Source organism: Saccoglossus kowalevskii, chromosome 19, assembly GCF_978046115.1.
Source record: "Saccoglossus kowalevskii chromosome 19, keSacKowa6.1, whole genome shotgun sequence".
NCBI lineage: Eukaryota > Metazoa > Hemichordata > Enteropneusta > Harrimaniidae > Saccoglossus > Saccoglossus kowalevskii.
In genome coordinates, this window is record NC_140659.1 from 27,537,275 (window position 1) to 27,554,306 (window position 17,032).

At 35.3% G+C, this 17,032-nt stretch overlaps 2 protein-coding genes across 3 annotated transcripts in view; one reads left to right on the plus strand and one right to left on the minus strand.

The window, feature by feature from the left end:
- The first annotated feature begins 495 nt into the window (after nucleotides 1–495).
- Nucleotides 496–5,547, plus strand: LOC144350109 (uncharacterized). The gene is made up of 6 exons (XM_078008464.1): nucleotides 496–705; nucleotides 1,879–2,000; nucleotides 3,469–3,651; nucleotides 4,371–4,488; nucleotides 5,167–5,341; nucleotides 5,468–5,547. The coding sequence occupies exons 1-6, from the start codon at nucleotides 496–498 to the stop codon at nucleotides 5,545–5,547; spliced, it is 888 nt and encodes a 295-aa protein (XP_077864590.1).
- Nucleotides 5,548–10,546: 4,999 nt separating this feature from the next.
- LOC100370425 (uncharacterized) overlaps nucleotides 10,547–17,032 on the minus strand; it is a 42,973-nt gene continuing 36,487 nt past the window's right edge. The window contains exons 12-13 of one of the 2 annotated variants that reach the window (XM_085493805.1): nucleotides 15,176–15,351; nucleotides 10,547–12,897 (exon numbers count right to left, since the gene is read on the minus strand). In XM_085493805.1, the coding sequence (XP_085349931.1) occupies nucleotides 12,885–12,897; nucleotides 15,176–15,351 (189 nt within the window). In that variant the 3' untranslated portion in view covers nucleotides 10,547–12,884. Of the gene's footprint in view, nucleotides 15,352–17,032 lie in introns of both variants that reach the window. The other variant, XM_085493804.1, reaches the window with a different exon arrangement.

Sequence of the window (17,032 nt, forward strand, 5' to 3'; positions counted from 1 at the left end):
AGTGAACTTGTTTCTCGGACCCAGACGTGTACGTAGAATGTGACGCACCGATATACATTGGAAATACTAAAACTGAATGTGAGGTTATTTAAGGTTATTTTTCCTAGTACCATTCCGTGTCCCATGAACGTTTTGAGACCCGTGGAACTCGGAAATATAAATTCGACAGTACAGTGCTTTCAGAAAAGCCGTTCCCACATTATATAATTACGTTATACAAATTTGTTGCAACGTTTCATTAAAATCCAATGCGGCAACTGAATTAGCTCAAGTAATTCAGGTAGTGGTCTATGATGTGCACAGAGCCAATCGAGTTTTTGTCGATAAGCCTATGTCAATTGATTGATTTCCGCTGTACATGTCGGATGTTTATGAAAAGCACTGTACGCCAGTTTTCATCACGATATTTAAAATGTGAACAGTCTTATCCACACATCATCATATAGAGTCATGGAAATTGTATAACCTTTAGCATTAATTTGGCGATTTTTAAAAATGTGCGGGATTCGTTTTAATGTTCCCTCTTACCATATTTTAATATTTCCTACGTTGACAACAGGCGTTGCTACTCTCATCAATTCAATACAACAATCGAGCGAAGACCCCAAAAAGGTTAAAATTCACGTATTAGTTTGTGGCAAAGGAAGTGACGTCACAGCATTGCGTGAATATCTACAGTGCTATGGGATTAATGAGACGCATTTGGTGAGTATTGCGACATGAAATATTTAAATGGCTTTTGCTTCAAAAATAAACTTTATTAAAGCGGGAGGGTCGTCACCAACGCACGCGCGGGAATTGAGTCCCAAGCGACGATAACAACACACGCTAAAAACGCAAAGGCTCATGGGTAGAAGCTTGTTTGTAAACAATGACATGCTATGGCCATCTGACGCATGCGCAGGTGACGACTCCCCCGCTTTAAATGTTATCTGAGACCACGGTTCTTTTTTAGTGACCGTGCTGAGACGTAGCTTAGTATATACTTCAGACACACATGTGTTCGATGCTATCCCACTGTCCAACACTGACGAGGCTCTCACCTCCAATCATTTTGGCTTTCACCACTGCCTGACGTAATCAAAGACGATTCGTTTCTAACATTAATTTTGAAATCATTTATGTTATTGTAAATAAACTTCGAACATTCGTTATCACACGCATTTCCAATATTACCTGCCTCCTGATCCTCGTGAATTCGCGATATTAGAGTGGGCAGTTTTTATCTAGTGAAACTGACTTATACTTGGAAACACTGGAGGTTGCTTCAGCCAACCTTGCTCATATAAACGTAGCTCCACTTCGGAAAAAAGTCACACAATTTCCGTTGCATGCTTTCATATTTATGAACATCAGATCGTTATGTATTAGAGTACAGGAGCCAATCATTCACTCTGTCTTTTATGCAAACTAGAACATGCGAGAATGAGTGAAATACACAAATTGCGATGGGCGAAAGATCTTTAGTAAAAAACTAATGATAAAAGTGAAAAATTCCGCCACGAGGAGCAAAGTGAACTCGGACTGCAATGGATCCGCCTGCCTCTGATTAGTTTTCTCAGAAAGTAAAATTAATTTAAAACAAGTTTCAAAAGTTACCAGTTTAGTCTCAATATTTTCTAATCGTGGGGACTGTGTATATTTAACACAGATGGCACAAGTTAACCTCGACTGACATGTAGGCGTGAGTAGCGCCCTCGCAGGCCGAACGGCATCAGACCTCACTGTATTGGGTTTGAAGCACCGTTGAGGGCGCAACTCACGCGACCTTCTCAAGCTATATTTAAACCTGGTGGATCAATTGGAACCTTACATCTAATTCAATTTATTGATGTCCTAGTATAGTATATATAATTAATAATATTTTTTTATGCTAAGATTGAACTTGTTCATTTTGATGCATCGTTTTTGGGAGAAGATTTAAAGAAGGCCTGGCAAAGAAGTTTTTCAATAAAGCGACTGACAAGTGATTGCAACTATGCACGAACGTATCTGTATAGGTAAGTACTGTAGAATACTTTATTTTTGCTTGAAATTAATTTTCGCTATTTTCGCTGAAGGAATGGTTCAGTGAAAATAAAAACCAGCGAATATACATTTTCCCCTATATTTTACATTCCACTTGTCAGAAAGCGGTGAAAATAAATTCCATTGAAAACACCTAAATGACAGTTGAAAACTATTGACCAATCACAACGCCTAAGCGAAATCATATGATATATTTCGCGTGCATGGTAGTTAATCGACCAATTATTAACGAAAACCCACAATTGTCGTAGATAATGAATGGACTTACGAATTCTATGATTAATGAAATCGTCTATGGGTTTGAATGAGGCGCAAATATTTCTGGGGTAAATAGTAATTGTTTGATAAATATTTCTATGCTTTTATGAAATCGATTGTATCATCATTGGATAAAATATTTATTCTACGACCAGGAAATTTCCAGCATCTGACGAGATCTCGCGTTTCGAATCACCTGAACATGAACATGAAGAACATTTTGCAGAGCTACCATGGCGAGCGAGCTTATTCAAGTTTTTTTCCAACGTTTTTACTTTTTATGTGTACATGTCTGACATTGATACGTTTTTGAGCTGAAAAAAGTTGTAAGAAAATTTATAGCTTAAGAATTATCAACACTATTTACTACCAGTAATCTAAAATGACAAGACGTGCAATTGTTTCCAATCAATAAAATTATTCACGGCGATTTTACCATATTAAATTTGAAATAACCACCAATATGTGACCATAAAAGTATATGTAAATACAGCCTTAAAACAAAATATGACCCTTTTGCAATTTCCTTTTTGTAAGCTAAAACATACCGAACATTAATAAGTTGTCCTTTCCTTTTGGTTAATTTACAATTAAAGATGACAAATAAAATATAATATGTGTTTTTTCGGTGTACATGCATAGATGTGTAAATAAATATTTTTTTCAAGTTAAGTTCCAAGAAAAGTATTCCAATCGATTTAGCATTGAGTCGTTTTGTTAGATTAGTTTTCGAGAAAATCTTATGAGTTTTCGTAAAGACATGTGCTGCCTTGGCAACGCGCGGGAAGCGCTAATATGAAATTGCGCCCTCTGTCGGTAAATAGCACTCAGTGATTCATAGCCAGTCGCATAAGCGCACCAGAAATGTAGGACTTAAACTACAATCCGGGCTAAAATCGGAATATATAACAAGATACGCTGGGATAACATCAACAATATATCGATCTACATTAAACGCATTATTAAAGCTAAACTGAGTAACAGTGTGGGATACAAAATGTCGAATACATGTGTGGAATCACTTGAGATATTACAAAGCGCTGGAAATGGTCGGGGAAATGGTTTATTAACAGTGCTATTATTAAGTTAAGGGGTGGTCGTCGTGCTACGTCGTGGTCGCGAATTTTACTCAATCGCGTGCATACATATTCTTATATATTATCTACTTTTAAATTGTCACAGACTATTTCCTGATTTGTCCAGAGCTATCTTCTTGGACGCTGACGTGGTTGTTAAGCAACCAATTGAGATACTTTGGAGAACTACACTTGCACACCAGGCGCCATTATTTGCTGTGCCAATCAGTAGAACATATATTGATGACGACTTTCTGACTGATGTCGTCTCACCTTTATATGCACAAAGGTTAGTTTACATTTTGTATTTTCTTGTGTCTTTGTTTACCAAACATTATGAACAACCTTTTATACATTTTGAATTGTGCCATTTAGGACTATGAAATGTACCAGCGGTGGTGGCACGGGTGTGGGGGGGGGGGGGCAGAGGGGGCGGTCGCCCCCTCAAAACAAATGTTGGAGGGCGTTTCTCCTCCAAAATCAAGCTGAAACCCTTTGTGTCAGCAAAATGTGTCCCTAAAAATTCAGGAAATAGCGTTTCAGAGAGTCTAGATTTCAAAATTTGTAGGGGGAGCATGCCCCGGACCCTCTAATAAGATCGCCTAACTGCCCTCATCGGTGAAACTAGGCAGGGAATTAGACGTGTTTGATGAAATCGACCTTGACGCATCTCTCTAAATAGCATCTGAAAAAATGTGATTAGCCAAGTAGTTGATTTTTTAATTAGAGATATTAATGATGTGATGAAACTATGTGGTATTTCAATAAAGCACCACAATCACATATGTTCAAATTGTGTGTAAAACAATCACGCATTTTACACACATTGTCACACACACGTCGCATGGTACCAATATCGAGAACGAGGCGGCACGGCGACTATGGTGTTTTAACTTATTTGAATAAAACAAAATATTTATTGCATCGTACCTGTCAGTAATCTATTTACGTATTTATAAGGGACGACAAGTAAACCAGAAACTTGCTTTGTATTCGGCTTGTACATAGGTATGGCAAACCATTGTTATTGACGGACCACCTTTTTAATGCTGGTGTGATGGTGATCGATTTTGAGTTCTACCGGAAGTATAATCTAATTGATGAGATGGAATTCTGGTTGAAGCAGGTAAGATTTGAATCGAAATTGTAGAAAGCGATATGTACAAAGGTGATGCAAACGACACATCGGGCACTGTACACACATAACCAATGCTTTTAGCATGGATATTAAAGCGGGAGGGTCGTTACCTGCGCACGCGCAATGATAACTTTACACTATTCTTCACATGCTTCATTGTATCTCCATCATGTGTTGTGTTATATGTTGTGTAATCATAGACCCTCTATTTTTTAGAGGTTCTATGGTGTAATAAACAGAGTTACAAATGTGTCTGATTGTATGCAGCAGGTCTGTGTCCGTACGTGCTCACTGCATGATGTTTGCCCACTGTTTTAAAGCAATATGAGAGCAAATTACTTTAGTATATTAGCTTCACAAAAAACCTTGCATAATTCTATGTACATACCAATATATTAAAATCAGTTGCTATGTAAACAGTTCTGGATGGGACTCATACAGTGGCAACATTAGCTCTTTAAAGGGGAAGTCAAGGCAAACAACATAATGCTCCCATATGAAAGTACTCCACAAATGTAGGAGAATGCAATTTTCACTTTTCATGTAAAAAAATGTAAATTGCATTTTTTTACATTTGCTGAGCTCTTTTATATGGGAGTATTATTTTCTTAGCCTTGACTTTTCCTTTAATACCAACCATAATTCAAGTCGTTTTGATTCATCTAGTCCAACAAGTCCTCAGAAAGACTTTGGAAATATGACAGTCAGTCTATATTTCAATTGACTTACCACGGATTATGGACCAGACTTGACAGTAAATGGAACTGCAAAGATTTAGGGGGTCAGGAACAACAACAAGAACTCATTGACAAAGCTTCTATTCTTCACTGGTCAGCACCTCGTAAGTACATCAACATTTATCCATCACATTGTATTTACACCCCAATTCATTCATCAAATTGTAAGTACATTGCCATTAAGTTAAACGTAAATTACTATATACATTCATTCATTAAATTTCAACCAGCTAGTTCAATAACACAAGAAGAAGTTCAAGAACAAGTATACGGTAGCCCTATAGCTCCGAAGTGCATATTAACTGAGTAATGGTAGAATATAATGAAGACTACTCCTACTCAAACTTTGATTTTTCATTATTTACAAATTTGATTTGGTATTTCAACTCATATATTAACATGGGCCGGCTCTGAATGGCTTTAGCGAAACGTGTGATTCGTACGATGGAGATTAAAATGTAATCTCTTCAACCTGCCTGACATTCTTTAAATATACCAAAGTTTGATGGTTTGCCATTTTGGATTTATGAGTAATTTAGCTCTGCTTTACTTCTGGGTTTATGACCTTGTCATCGTACTAAGCCATCACCGCAATGTTTGAAGTGTCTGTTCTTAATACACAGACTTTGTTAATATAGGCCAATTATAATATAGGGTAAGAAACTAAGAATCATCTTTAGTTGGTCAAAACATGGAGGTATAAACAGATACCTCCATGGTCATTATTAGTGAGATTTGCCAGGAGACAGAGATAGCTGCAAAGTTCGGGACAGATTTTCTGTAATACCCAACCAAGCCAAGAAATGAAAGTATTCAGATTAACTCCTGTCAAAAATTAGAATATCATGTACAAGATTTAACACATCTTCCCCTGTACCCCAAGCTACAGTATGTATCATCCAATTGAACACTGCAGGATTGTTGAATAAGGGGAGCAACTTATAGTGAAAACGACCCCGGGATAAATGAATAAAGGCCGTCTTTGCCTCGGCCCTGAGGATGGAGGCATTTCCAAAAATCACCCAGTAATTATGAAAACAAATCTTCTAGGTTAGCCATTGGTTCTGCGTCAACGATTTTTAAACTGCTTAATTTCTGGAAAAGTGTGCCATCCTTCTTCTTGACCAGCAAGCTGGAATGTCAAAAGAAAAGTCTAATCTTTCTATTATCCCAATTTCTAGCATTGCCTGAACCTCCTTAATCACAGCCTCCTAACTGGCAAACGTTTAGAGGTCAATAGATCATCCACAGTTAATATAATTACATGTTGACCCTCATTGGATCTTTTTAAGGGCGTCAGATAAGATTTTGTCTTCTCTTACCAAATTAACTTTCACTATTCCAAGGTACAAATTCAATCAACTACTGTAGAATACTTTATTTTCGCTTGGAATTTATTTTCGCTATTTTCGCTGAAGGGATGTTTCTGTGAAAATAAAATGCAGCGAATATACTTTTTTTCCTATATCTCACATTAAACTCATGAAAAATCAGTGAAAACAAATTCCATACAAAATGCCCAAAAAGCCTTTTCAGCGAAAATTAATTCCAGCGAAAATAAAGTATTCCACAGTATGTCATTTGAAATCAATGATCATGTGACTGGCTGTTTATTGGACCAGTCAATGTGTTGTATTAGGTTCATTAACCATGCATTTCACAATTCAGGAATTATCAAGGACTGCAGAAACTGAGGCTCTTTCCTCATCTAATATTATTTAACATGTTAATATGATATAATTTTAATTTAACACCCTTTTTTCTATAAGCAATTGAAACAACCCTATCAATGACTTACTAGGTTATTAACTCATTAGCTTCGAGAGTAAAAGTACCTGGTCACCTTCTGCAGATGTCTTCTCTAAATGCTGCCTCAAATGCATCACATACTCATACATTTAACTCTATTGGTCAAACAATACAACAGCTAGAATGGCAAGAATCGTAAGCTAACTTAGGGCCCTCTCAGTATGCAAATAGCAAGGGTGCAATATTTCAACCCTAGGAGATTCACTGCATGTGTTTGAGCATATTATTATGAGTTCTATTCAATTTCTCAAACACACCATTAGCCAGGGGATGGTAACTAGTTGTTTGACAAACAACAATATACTGACCTCAGCCATTAAGCTATAAACTGTCTACCCATATCCAAAAGCATTTGCTTGGGGTACACCTACCTGACTATAATACCAACCAGGGCATCAGCAAACGCTTCAGTGGTTTCAGGAAATCTAGTTGCATAGTCAGCAAGCATGATTAAGCCGGATGCACAGTGGGTGATTATTCTATTTCAGGTTTCCCGCCTGTTACCACACTTTCCTTACCTGAGACTACCTCCCCACAATCAAATGTAAATCAGACTTTGCATGGAGGTCTAAACACAAGTCGCTGTTTAATATAAATACAATGACTCACCATCCCAGAATATAGATCCCAGGACTGCATGTCGTAAAGTCTATGTGGGCTATAGTGAAATACTTCTTGACACCATTTTTAAGCACTATATAATGTGTAAGTTCATAACTGTTCATTTGGAATCGTTTGTTTTCCTCGACAGATAAACCGTGGGATGGCAAAGGTGTACATGTTGAATTATGGAAACAATATAGGCCAACAGAATGTTCTTTTCATGGGAAATGTCTTCATAATCCAAATGCTACCATATATGGGTATTGGCATTGTGACTGTGATACAATATATAATGGTACACATTGTCAACATAAGAATCACTAGACAGTGATCCTCAAAATAGATATTGTCTGTGACTGATCCGAGAGAATAACAGGACTCCCTAGTAATGCAAATCTAGATTAGATGTCTATAGTAAAGCATGAGGAAGAAGAAGAAATTCCTCAATTGTATACAGTTCTTCTTTGAAATCAGCTGACATTGATTCCAATATTCAGTCCCCCTTTCTTTAAAATCCCAACGAACCAAAACTGACCTAAGACCAAGCTCAAATGTGCGAGGCCCTTATTACTTTAGAAGAAGCCAAAATTATAAATTAATACTCTTCGCCTAAATAAAACTTCTGAAAATAATAGTTTACCAGCGGAATTTTATGGTCATGGAATTCCGGCCATTGGTTTCTAAGCACATTGTTGGATACCTAAACACTGCTCACGAGGAAGGGCAATTATTGATTCCCATCCCAGAGACAGGTAGTTATCATTGTTGGGGAAAAGGGTAGGGATTGTAGGTTTCTTAAAAATTGGCATCCCATATCACTCCTCAAAACGAGCTACAAAATTTGAACGACGTGTTAAAAGGCTTGAAAAATTCTCCCACATGTGATTCATAATACTCAGTCTGCCTTTGTTAAAAATAGACTAATAGGAGATGTGGAGAGTCTGATAGAAAATATTATTGATTATATGGATGAGGAAGCTAAACCTTGGTTTATATGTTAACAATAGACCTGGAAAAGGCCTTTGATGAATGGTAGAATTGTCATTTTTATTCAAAACACTAGCTTTATCAAGTGGACGAGAACTCATTCTCAAGGGTGTTATTAATGGGGGTACCAGTACTAAATAAAAGGTCAGATCAGGAAATTAAGGGAATTCAAGTGCCAGGTTTTGAATCCATTACAAGTTTCTCTTTTGTCGACAACTTTACATGTTTTTAGGTGATTTCTCCTCCTGTACAAACTCTTTCAAATTCTGGAAGATCGGATCGCACAGTTAACCAAGACAAGTGTGGAGCTGGAGGACAAGAAAAATTGGACAGAAAAACCCCTAAATGTAAAATAGAATTTGTATCTGCCATCATAAATGGCTACTGAAAAGAACTTTGCTGAACTTATGAAAAAACTCAGGTCATTGCAATTCAGGAAGCTTAGAAAATTACAAAAGGTAGAAATTATTAAATCCATGGGCATTTCTAGGCTCCAATATGTACTTAATCTTGCAGCTTGTTCCAATAAAATCCTAAAAAGAACTTAACAAATTGTTATTTTATTTGTTGTGGAATGGAAAAGATGGGGTTGTTCGGAAAACTAATATTCTTGCAATAGTTCTCAGTGATCTATTATTGAATGTTTCAAATATATCAGCCAATCACTATATGCATACTTTTTTTCTTGCAAGTGCTAGTGCTGACATATAGTGCATTTTTGCCACAGAAGTCATATTCATGTTTGGGACTACTGTAAAACATGTTTAAAGCGACATGCAATTTTAGCAAATTGCGGTAAAATGACGTAATTGCGAAATGTTGATTTAGCGAATCTCTCTTGTCATTGTTGATTTCCTGTTTTCACAATACTTGTCTGTCGCCTGCCAACACAAATGTGCATTTATCACCTCCATAAAAACAAAAAACTAGCAGCCTGTTTGCACATGTAGTACTTACATATGTAATATCTAAGCAATCGGATTTGCGTTTTTTAACAAGAAGTAGAAAATATCACTTTTTACCAAAAATATTCATCAAAATTAGAGAATTAAAGATATCATTACAAAATGAACAAATCTGAGAGAGGTCCACCTAACGTACCTACATACCAAGTATCAAAGCATTCGGGCTAGTTTTCAAGAAGTCAAAAATAGCATTTTTGACCAAAAATGACAAAAATATTCTCTATAAATAAGACAATTGAACATATCCACACGAAATGAACAAATCTGAGAGAGATCCACCCAAGGTACCATCCTAGAAAGTTTCACAGCTATACAGTTTGTTGTTTTTAAGAAGAAGTCAAAAATGTAAAGTTGACGATGGCGACGACGACGGATGCCGGAAGCTGACGGACAATCAGTAATATTATAAGCTCCGCTTGACTTCATCGACAGCGGAGCTAAAAACTGTCAAGTGTAATTAGGAAGTGCCCCAGATTTTTTTGTTCCGGATTACTGTATACGAATGCCCAAGCCTTGGCCATTTTGAATTTGAATTTTGAATAAAGTCATTAGCGACATCTTGAATTAGTGAATCAGTTCTCACGCTAAATTCGCTAAAAAGACATGCTCGTGAAAAAGACATGTTTTACAGTATATGGCAGGGTTGTGCGGTTATCTCTCTATCAAATGGCAATTTTAATGTGCTATCCTGGCATCAACCAGGCTTGGTTGAACACAATCACATGCAGACCTTAACCAAGGTTCCCTCAAAATCGCATTTGTTAGTGAATGAATCTCGGGCAATGGAATTAGCCTTCTCATTGAGTCTGTGGCGCACTTAACTAGATTCGGGGTTAACCCTTATTAGTGTTCAGTCTAAGGTAGGATTTGAACTTGAGTCTTCCCAATCACGAGTCTGATGCAATATATGCATACTTGTACGATGTAAAATAACAGATAAACCAGTTTCTTTACAAAAACAGCAATTTTATTAGTTCTGCAAATAAATGTGTGCAGACCACACAACAAATAAGGACATAATCATGCAGATTTAAGCCAAGAAACTCTTTTTATGCAATATGAAAATAGTGTAAAACTACCATCATCAGAAATAAAATATTATTGCACCAACAATATAAAAAAAAATTCTTAAAATTTCAATTCTGCAAATTACAAAACGAGTAAGATGATCCAAAACCAAATTGACATAATATGATCATACATAATCACATTATATATTCATGACCATATAAGGGGAATTTAATTTTAATGCCAAACAAGGAGGGGTGGGGTTATGTTCAGTAAAGCAGCTACTTGTTGATTGCATAAAATATGATAGACATCTAACCATATATGGTACATGTATATTGATTGCTATTAATACATCTTCTGCCTTATATGGTCATGCAAGTGACAACATATTCTAAATATTAACATATGCAAATAAAAATAGCATATAACAAGGTTTACTTTATTATTGCACTATAACGTATTGAAGACATGGGTATCTAGTCATATATGGTATATGCCAGTTAATACAGCATGACAATTACAGAATAATTAGACACTGTGTGCCTATAATTGTTTTATAAACTGTTTACATCACATCATAATGATGTTTCATCATACACTGTAATAGATACATTCTTCTATTTTATATGCAAGACATCTCCCACAATGCACCCGGATCACCATGAGAAATGATTAAATCAGTTTGTTTGGCAACACATCCTGAAACACTGAAGCTAACTTGTACTAAAGGTTGTGGTGTCTAATCACCAAATCAAACCATACAAAGTCCTTCTGATGCTTTAATACAGGTGTGTGAAAGGTTTGCTACAGATTATACAAAAGGGAATGCAAGTTGTATTGTCTCCTATATATTGCTGGAAGTCTCTTTCAAATGAAACAATAGCCAGGTCAGATTCCGGTGCATTTTGTTGCTCTGCCTCTGTATCATTTCTTGTCTGGACAATAATGAATCATGTCAACTTCACTAAAGCCAACTAAGCTAGGGTGTCTAAACCAAACTACCAGTAAGTTAGAGAGTACATATTGTTTAACATACAAAACACGCATATTGGAAAGATTAGCAAAATTCAAAACACGTAGATGGGAAAAAACGTTTGCTAAAGATTTTCAGCAATGATACATTTTTGTGTCAAAATAAATGTTATTATCACAATTAAATTGTTGACTGGATAATACTGTGAGTGGTACATTGACTCCCCAAGATAATGAAAACTCAATCTGAGGTGAGGTGAATTATCTAGAAAAAATACAGTCATGCATGAACAAGAAACCTTTGACGTGAATATCTTGAAATCATCATAACTATTTTAGTTTGATATACAGTAAAACTCACAAAGCTATTTTATAAAAAATTGACTTTGATCTTCAGCTTCAAATTCAAATATTCAATGGCTTTGGCTCAAACTACAAACATTGCCCACCCATAATGCCTGTACATGGCAACTGCAACCGTTTAACATATTTAAAATGATGTACTTGCTGATTGAATAATGTTGAACTGCCTCATTAATAAGTGACGCTAACACTGATTCCCCAATACCATTCCCAGATTGGTCAATTTGAATTCTAACATACATTTTGATTTATAAAATGTTTATAATGACCCTAGCTTTATGCTCTTTACTGTAGGTTCTAAAATATTTCAAGATCACCACACTGAATAAAGGAGACAATAAAACTTGCATATCGACTGTCACACACTCGTACAGTCATTGAAGATTACATATATATAAAGTAACCATGATTGTATTGGTACTTCACTCACAAATTCTTTAAAATTTTTTTAACTACTTTTGAATCAAAATGAGACAGTTCACTGCAGGTTTTCACAAAAACTTAGGTGAAACACAAATGTGATTTTCATTGAAAACAGGATAGTAGAAAGCATTACTACCACATTATGCGCCGAGTATTACAAAGAATATTTGCAGAAGATTTAAAAATAAATAGAGCAAGATAAGCTTCTTATTACTTTTACTATATTATTTCCAGAATATCAAATTCATTATTTTCAAATCAAAAAACGATGATTATGTCATAGTTTAAGACAAGCTGTCAATATTCTTGAAAAATTAATATGTAAAAATGATTTTTGAGTTAAAAAACAAACATGATTCATATTGCGCGGCAATGAGATTCAGACCAACAACTCAACAGGATAAAGATGCGCAATCTCTGACCTTATATGAACTTTGACCCGCAGTGATTTTTTGACTTGAACTTTGACCTTTCATGATTTGATAACCTGTCAAGTCGATCTGTTTGCTTCCTTTCAAGCCTCGTCCCTAAAACATTAAATAGAACAGTCCAAAACGTTATCCAACACATGGATGAGTGATAGATAGGTTACTGTCTCAGAAATAACTTCCAGCTTCAACTGAATCATAAAAAGATTATATACAATTTTTCGATTTATTAACAAATAACACATTATTTAGTCGTGTTTCCACCAACAACTAAACTGATATGTCAACAATAACTCAAGTTTACATAACCCGAACAAAGCTTAGTAAAAATACTGATATACAATTTTTTTTTTAAATAAAGTCAGAATTGGTTCTATACAGTGACAGTAATATGCTAAGATTAAAGATGTACAATAACTTACAGTTTTACAGAAGATAATGCCATAGTGCATAGTTAGTGAAAAAAAAATATGCAGCTGCAAGTGCAAGATCATGATTCCTTGATTTCTACAAAATGCAAATGAGCTTAGTGGATGGATATTATTGCACCGGTATGTGTTAGACCAATATGATAGTGCAGTATAGTAATATTTATTTTGCAGATCAATATCCTGGGTTTGTACACCTGAAATTCCACAACTTTTTTTATCAGTTTTTCCAGGAGATTTCCTGGACTATTTCATCCCAACTTTGTTCATTTCCTAAATCATTAATTACCTAACTAATCTTTTAATTCTTGTCTCTCATCCTGTTGAGAAGACACAGCCCCATCCTGCTCAAACTTTTTGTTGTAGTTGCTTTTTATACTGAATGTTCATTTTCCAGAATTTTCCGGGACATTTTTCGGACTTTCCAGTATATTCCAGGACCATACAAACCCTGAATATGGTAGTGCAGTATAGTAATATGTTTCGCAGAGGTGGGAGGGGATTATATAGTGATGTCAATATATAACCTTGGTATCAATATATCATACATTGCAGGTATATATTCATAGTGTCTTATATACCTCAGGTGGATATAGCATTTATATCACGGGTATATATAGTAATTATTTGCTACATTATTTGTACATAATGTATCCTAGTCAAATGTTTGTTATAACTTAGGTGTATATATCTCATTGGTGTTCAATATATCATAGATTTAGAAACTGTCAAAGTACAATATACTAACACACCTACCAAATATAACTGTACACTAGAATAATGATGTCACAGGTGAATATTTCAAAAACATGAAGCAATGTATTTATTATTCCAAACAGCTTGAATTCAATTTGTATATACATTATTTAGGACAAAAATATATCAACTCAACAATAAATATATTTTACACGAATCAGTTATAGGGACGCTTACCAATGGATGTTTTTTCATATATAATGTAGGATTTTTGTGTGTTTGTGATTACACCCCAAAAATCTGATGACCTAAGTTTAAAATTGAAATGATATAATACTTTTCTTATAAAAAGTATAATTCACAAACTACAGGCTTTACCAGGTATGGTATTCTACTGTATTTCCTCTATTAGAACTGCATGCAAAAAAACATAAGATATTCTGCGGTATATTATCCTATAATGATAAAACCAGATATTTTGTCACTTGAACACAATTTTTTTTGAGACGATTTTTGAGACAGGATGCCAATGTTTCAAACAGAAAGTACCTTAAATTGAGAAAGTCTGAATCGACATTGATCAAAGGACAATTTCTGAGACAATGCTCAGTGCAACAACAGTAAAATTAAACTATTTCAGTGTATATGCACTTAGTTCTATTAGAGAAAATACAGTACATGTCTGAACAACTTTAAACGAATATTCATAAATACCAAAATACTAAAAGTATTTGAGATGTGACGTTCTAGAGATTAGTAAATGGCAACGATCAGTGTTACTTATATTATTACAAACACACAAATAACATCCATGGTTATCAAGCTCACCGTGCATCTTGCATATGGTGTTACCCAAGTGCATCTGTTTGTGCAGTTACAATGCACCCGTAGTTATCATTGCAGCATTGGATGCCTATATTAGAGGTAGGTACTGGATACTAAATTGATATTTCCTGATTAAATTACAGAACACTCAACACAACAGAAGTTAATTTACATATAGAACACAATGTGGCAGTGTTTTTTTTATTTCTAAATCCACAAATTACGCTTCATATCTGTAATGTGCGGACATTGTTGATGTTTCCCAACATACTGTGCTTTGACCCTCTCCAGAATTCATCCACGGGCCCCCTATTATGCTGTGGAATCAACCACGCTTTCTCAGTTCAGTAGCAGCCATTTTCAGAAATAGGGGTGGCAGGTTTCAGATGGGTCTGTTACTGTTATAAATAGCTTGCCTATAGCTATACCTGTCAGATAGACTTCGCTGTACTGATGATTGTCTACTAGTTGGTGTTTCGTTGGCACCCACCACTGTCGTGTTAGATCTCTGCACTGAGGTCATACCACGGCTGCCACCACTGTGTGTTTGCGTAGGGCTAGGAGACGAATCCAGCAAGTAGACATATGTTCTATATCGTGAAACCTACAAGATAAGCAATACTAAGTTAGTGGATGAGAAATCAGTATTTTATTGTTCATATGAAATTAAAATACTACAGTGCTGTTCCTTTTTTAAAGAAAATATTCTTCCTACCACCAAAAATTCATGGTGCTATGCAAATTGCCAAGATACCATATGACCAAATATACATGTACCACCTGACCTGTCATCATGATGTAACAAAAAAACATGTGACCAGCCATACCACCTGACCATAAATATAACCATGATGCCCTGTAACCAATCATGATAGAATGTGACATGTCATGCATGTAATACCACATGACCTGCCATACCATGCGACCTGTCTCTTAACTTTATTAAATCTTAAATTGATGATTTACGAAAATTCATGAGAATTGAATAAGGTTTTGACCAACCAAATAATTTATTAAAAAAAAAAAAAAAAGAAACCACAAATTCCCAAGGAGACAACAGCCATGTTGAATAAATGTTCACCACTAGAAATGTTCGTAAATTGATGATTTACGAAAATTCGTGAGAATTGAATAGGGTTTATTAGATCTTTCTAAAAATAGAACGTAACCTTAGAATACTATTTATTGTGCGACAAGTTTGAAGGCAGAGGTTCACAGATCATTAAGATCTTTCAACCTCATACTTTTGTTGCAGCTTTTCAGTGATTTTTTATGAATTCAAGGGAAATTTACTACCTAAACAAGCGCATTGCAACATTATTTCATGAGCATGCAATAAAATAAACACAAGCCTTTGACCTTTACCCACACATGTTGCGCAATATTGAACATCAAATGAAATGCAATTTAATTACATGTAATACATTTTGTTTTACCGAGGCTATATCTCTATACCCACATACTTTTCTTGAAAACAAGGTCAACTTAAATCACTCCCTGTTCAACAAATTATGAAGTTCTTAATTGGTTTTTGAGAAGCTGTATTGATGAACCTTAAATCGCCACAGTTCAAATTGTGTGTGGGACCCACATGAGACAATTTTCTACAATAACCAACTTTTCACAAAATGCACTTTTTGTCATGATTTTTTCTTCATTTTTTCACAATTTGTTATCAGAATAAGTTGACAAAAGAAAGTTATGTTTATTGGTCAAAAATTAACTAAGAAGTTAAGAAAAAATACATAAAAATTAGCAAAATGTAGAAACAACATTTTGGCTGTACGAGTTAAAGTTACATTCCCATACTGCAATTCTGTAAAAAACACTGCAGTCTGAACAAGCTTTAAAAACATAAACTTTTATCAAAATGTCACAAATACAACCATGAAGTCACTGAATATCTCAAGCTCATACTGTTTAAGCTAAAAATATATGTTATAAGTGGATATCTTGCTCTCACTTTCCCGCCAATTTTGTTTTCAAATACGAGAGGTTCTCTACACATCTACAATGTAACAAACAGAGCTATAGTAGCTTAGTGACTATTGTTTACAAAATAGCTTGTTTTGAAGAACCTGTTTTTATTCATATTCAGCAGTTAATTCCTCATTGATGCCCTCCCACAATCTCAACATTAGATGGCCTATATTGATCAGTGAGTAGAGTATCGCACAAATTTGCGAAGTGGAAATGCAACATCACATCAGCTTCACGTCCTGATCCCGTAGACATATAGCCATAAAGAATCCCTGGATGACAACTGACAAATCCATATGGTCCCC

Coding starts and splice junctions, on each gene's coding strand:
- LOC144350109 (XM_078008464.1), top strand. CDS start 496: ATGTGCGGGATTCGTTTTAATGTTCCCTCTTACCATATTTTAATATTT. Junction 2,001..3,468: donor GCACGAACGTATCTGTATAG/GTAAGTACTGTA, acceptor AAATTGTCACAG/ACTATTTCCTGATTTGTCCA. Junction 5,342..5,467: donor TCTTCACTGGTCAGCACCTC/GTAAGTACATCA, acceptor AATTTCAACCAG/CTAGTTCAATAACACAAGAA.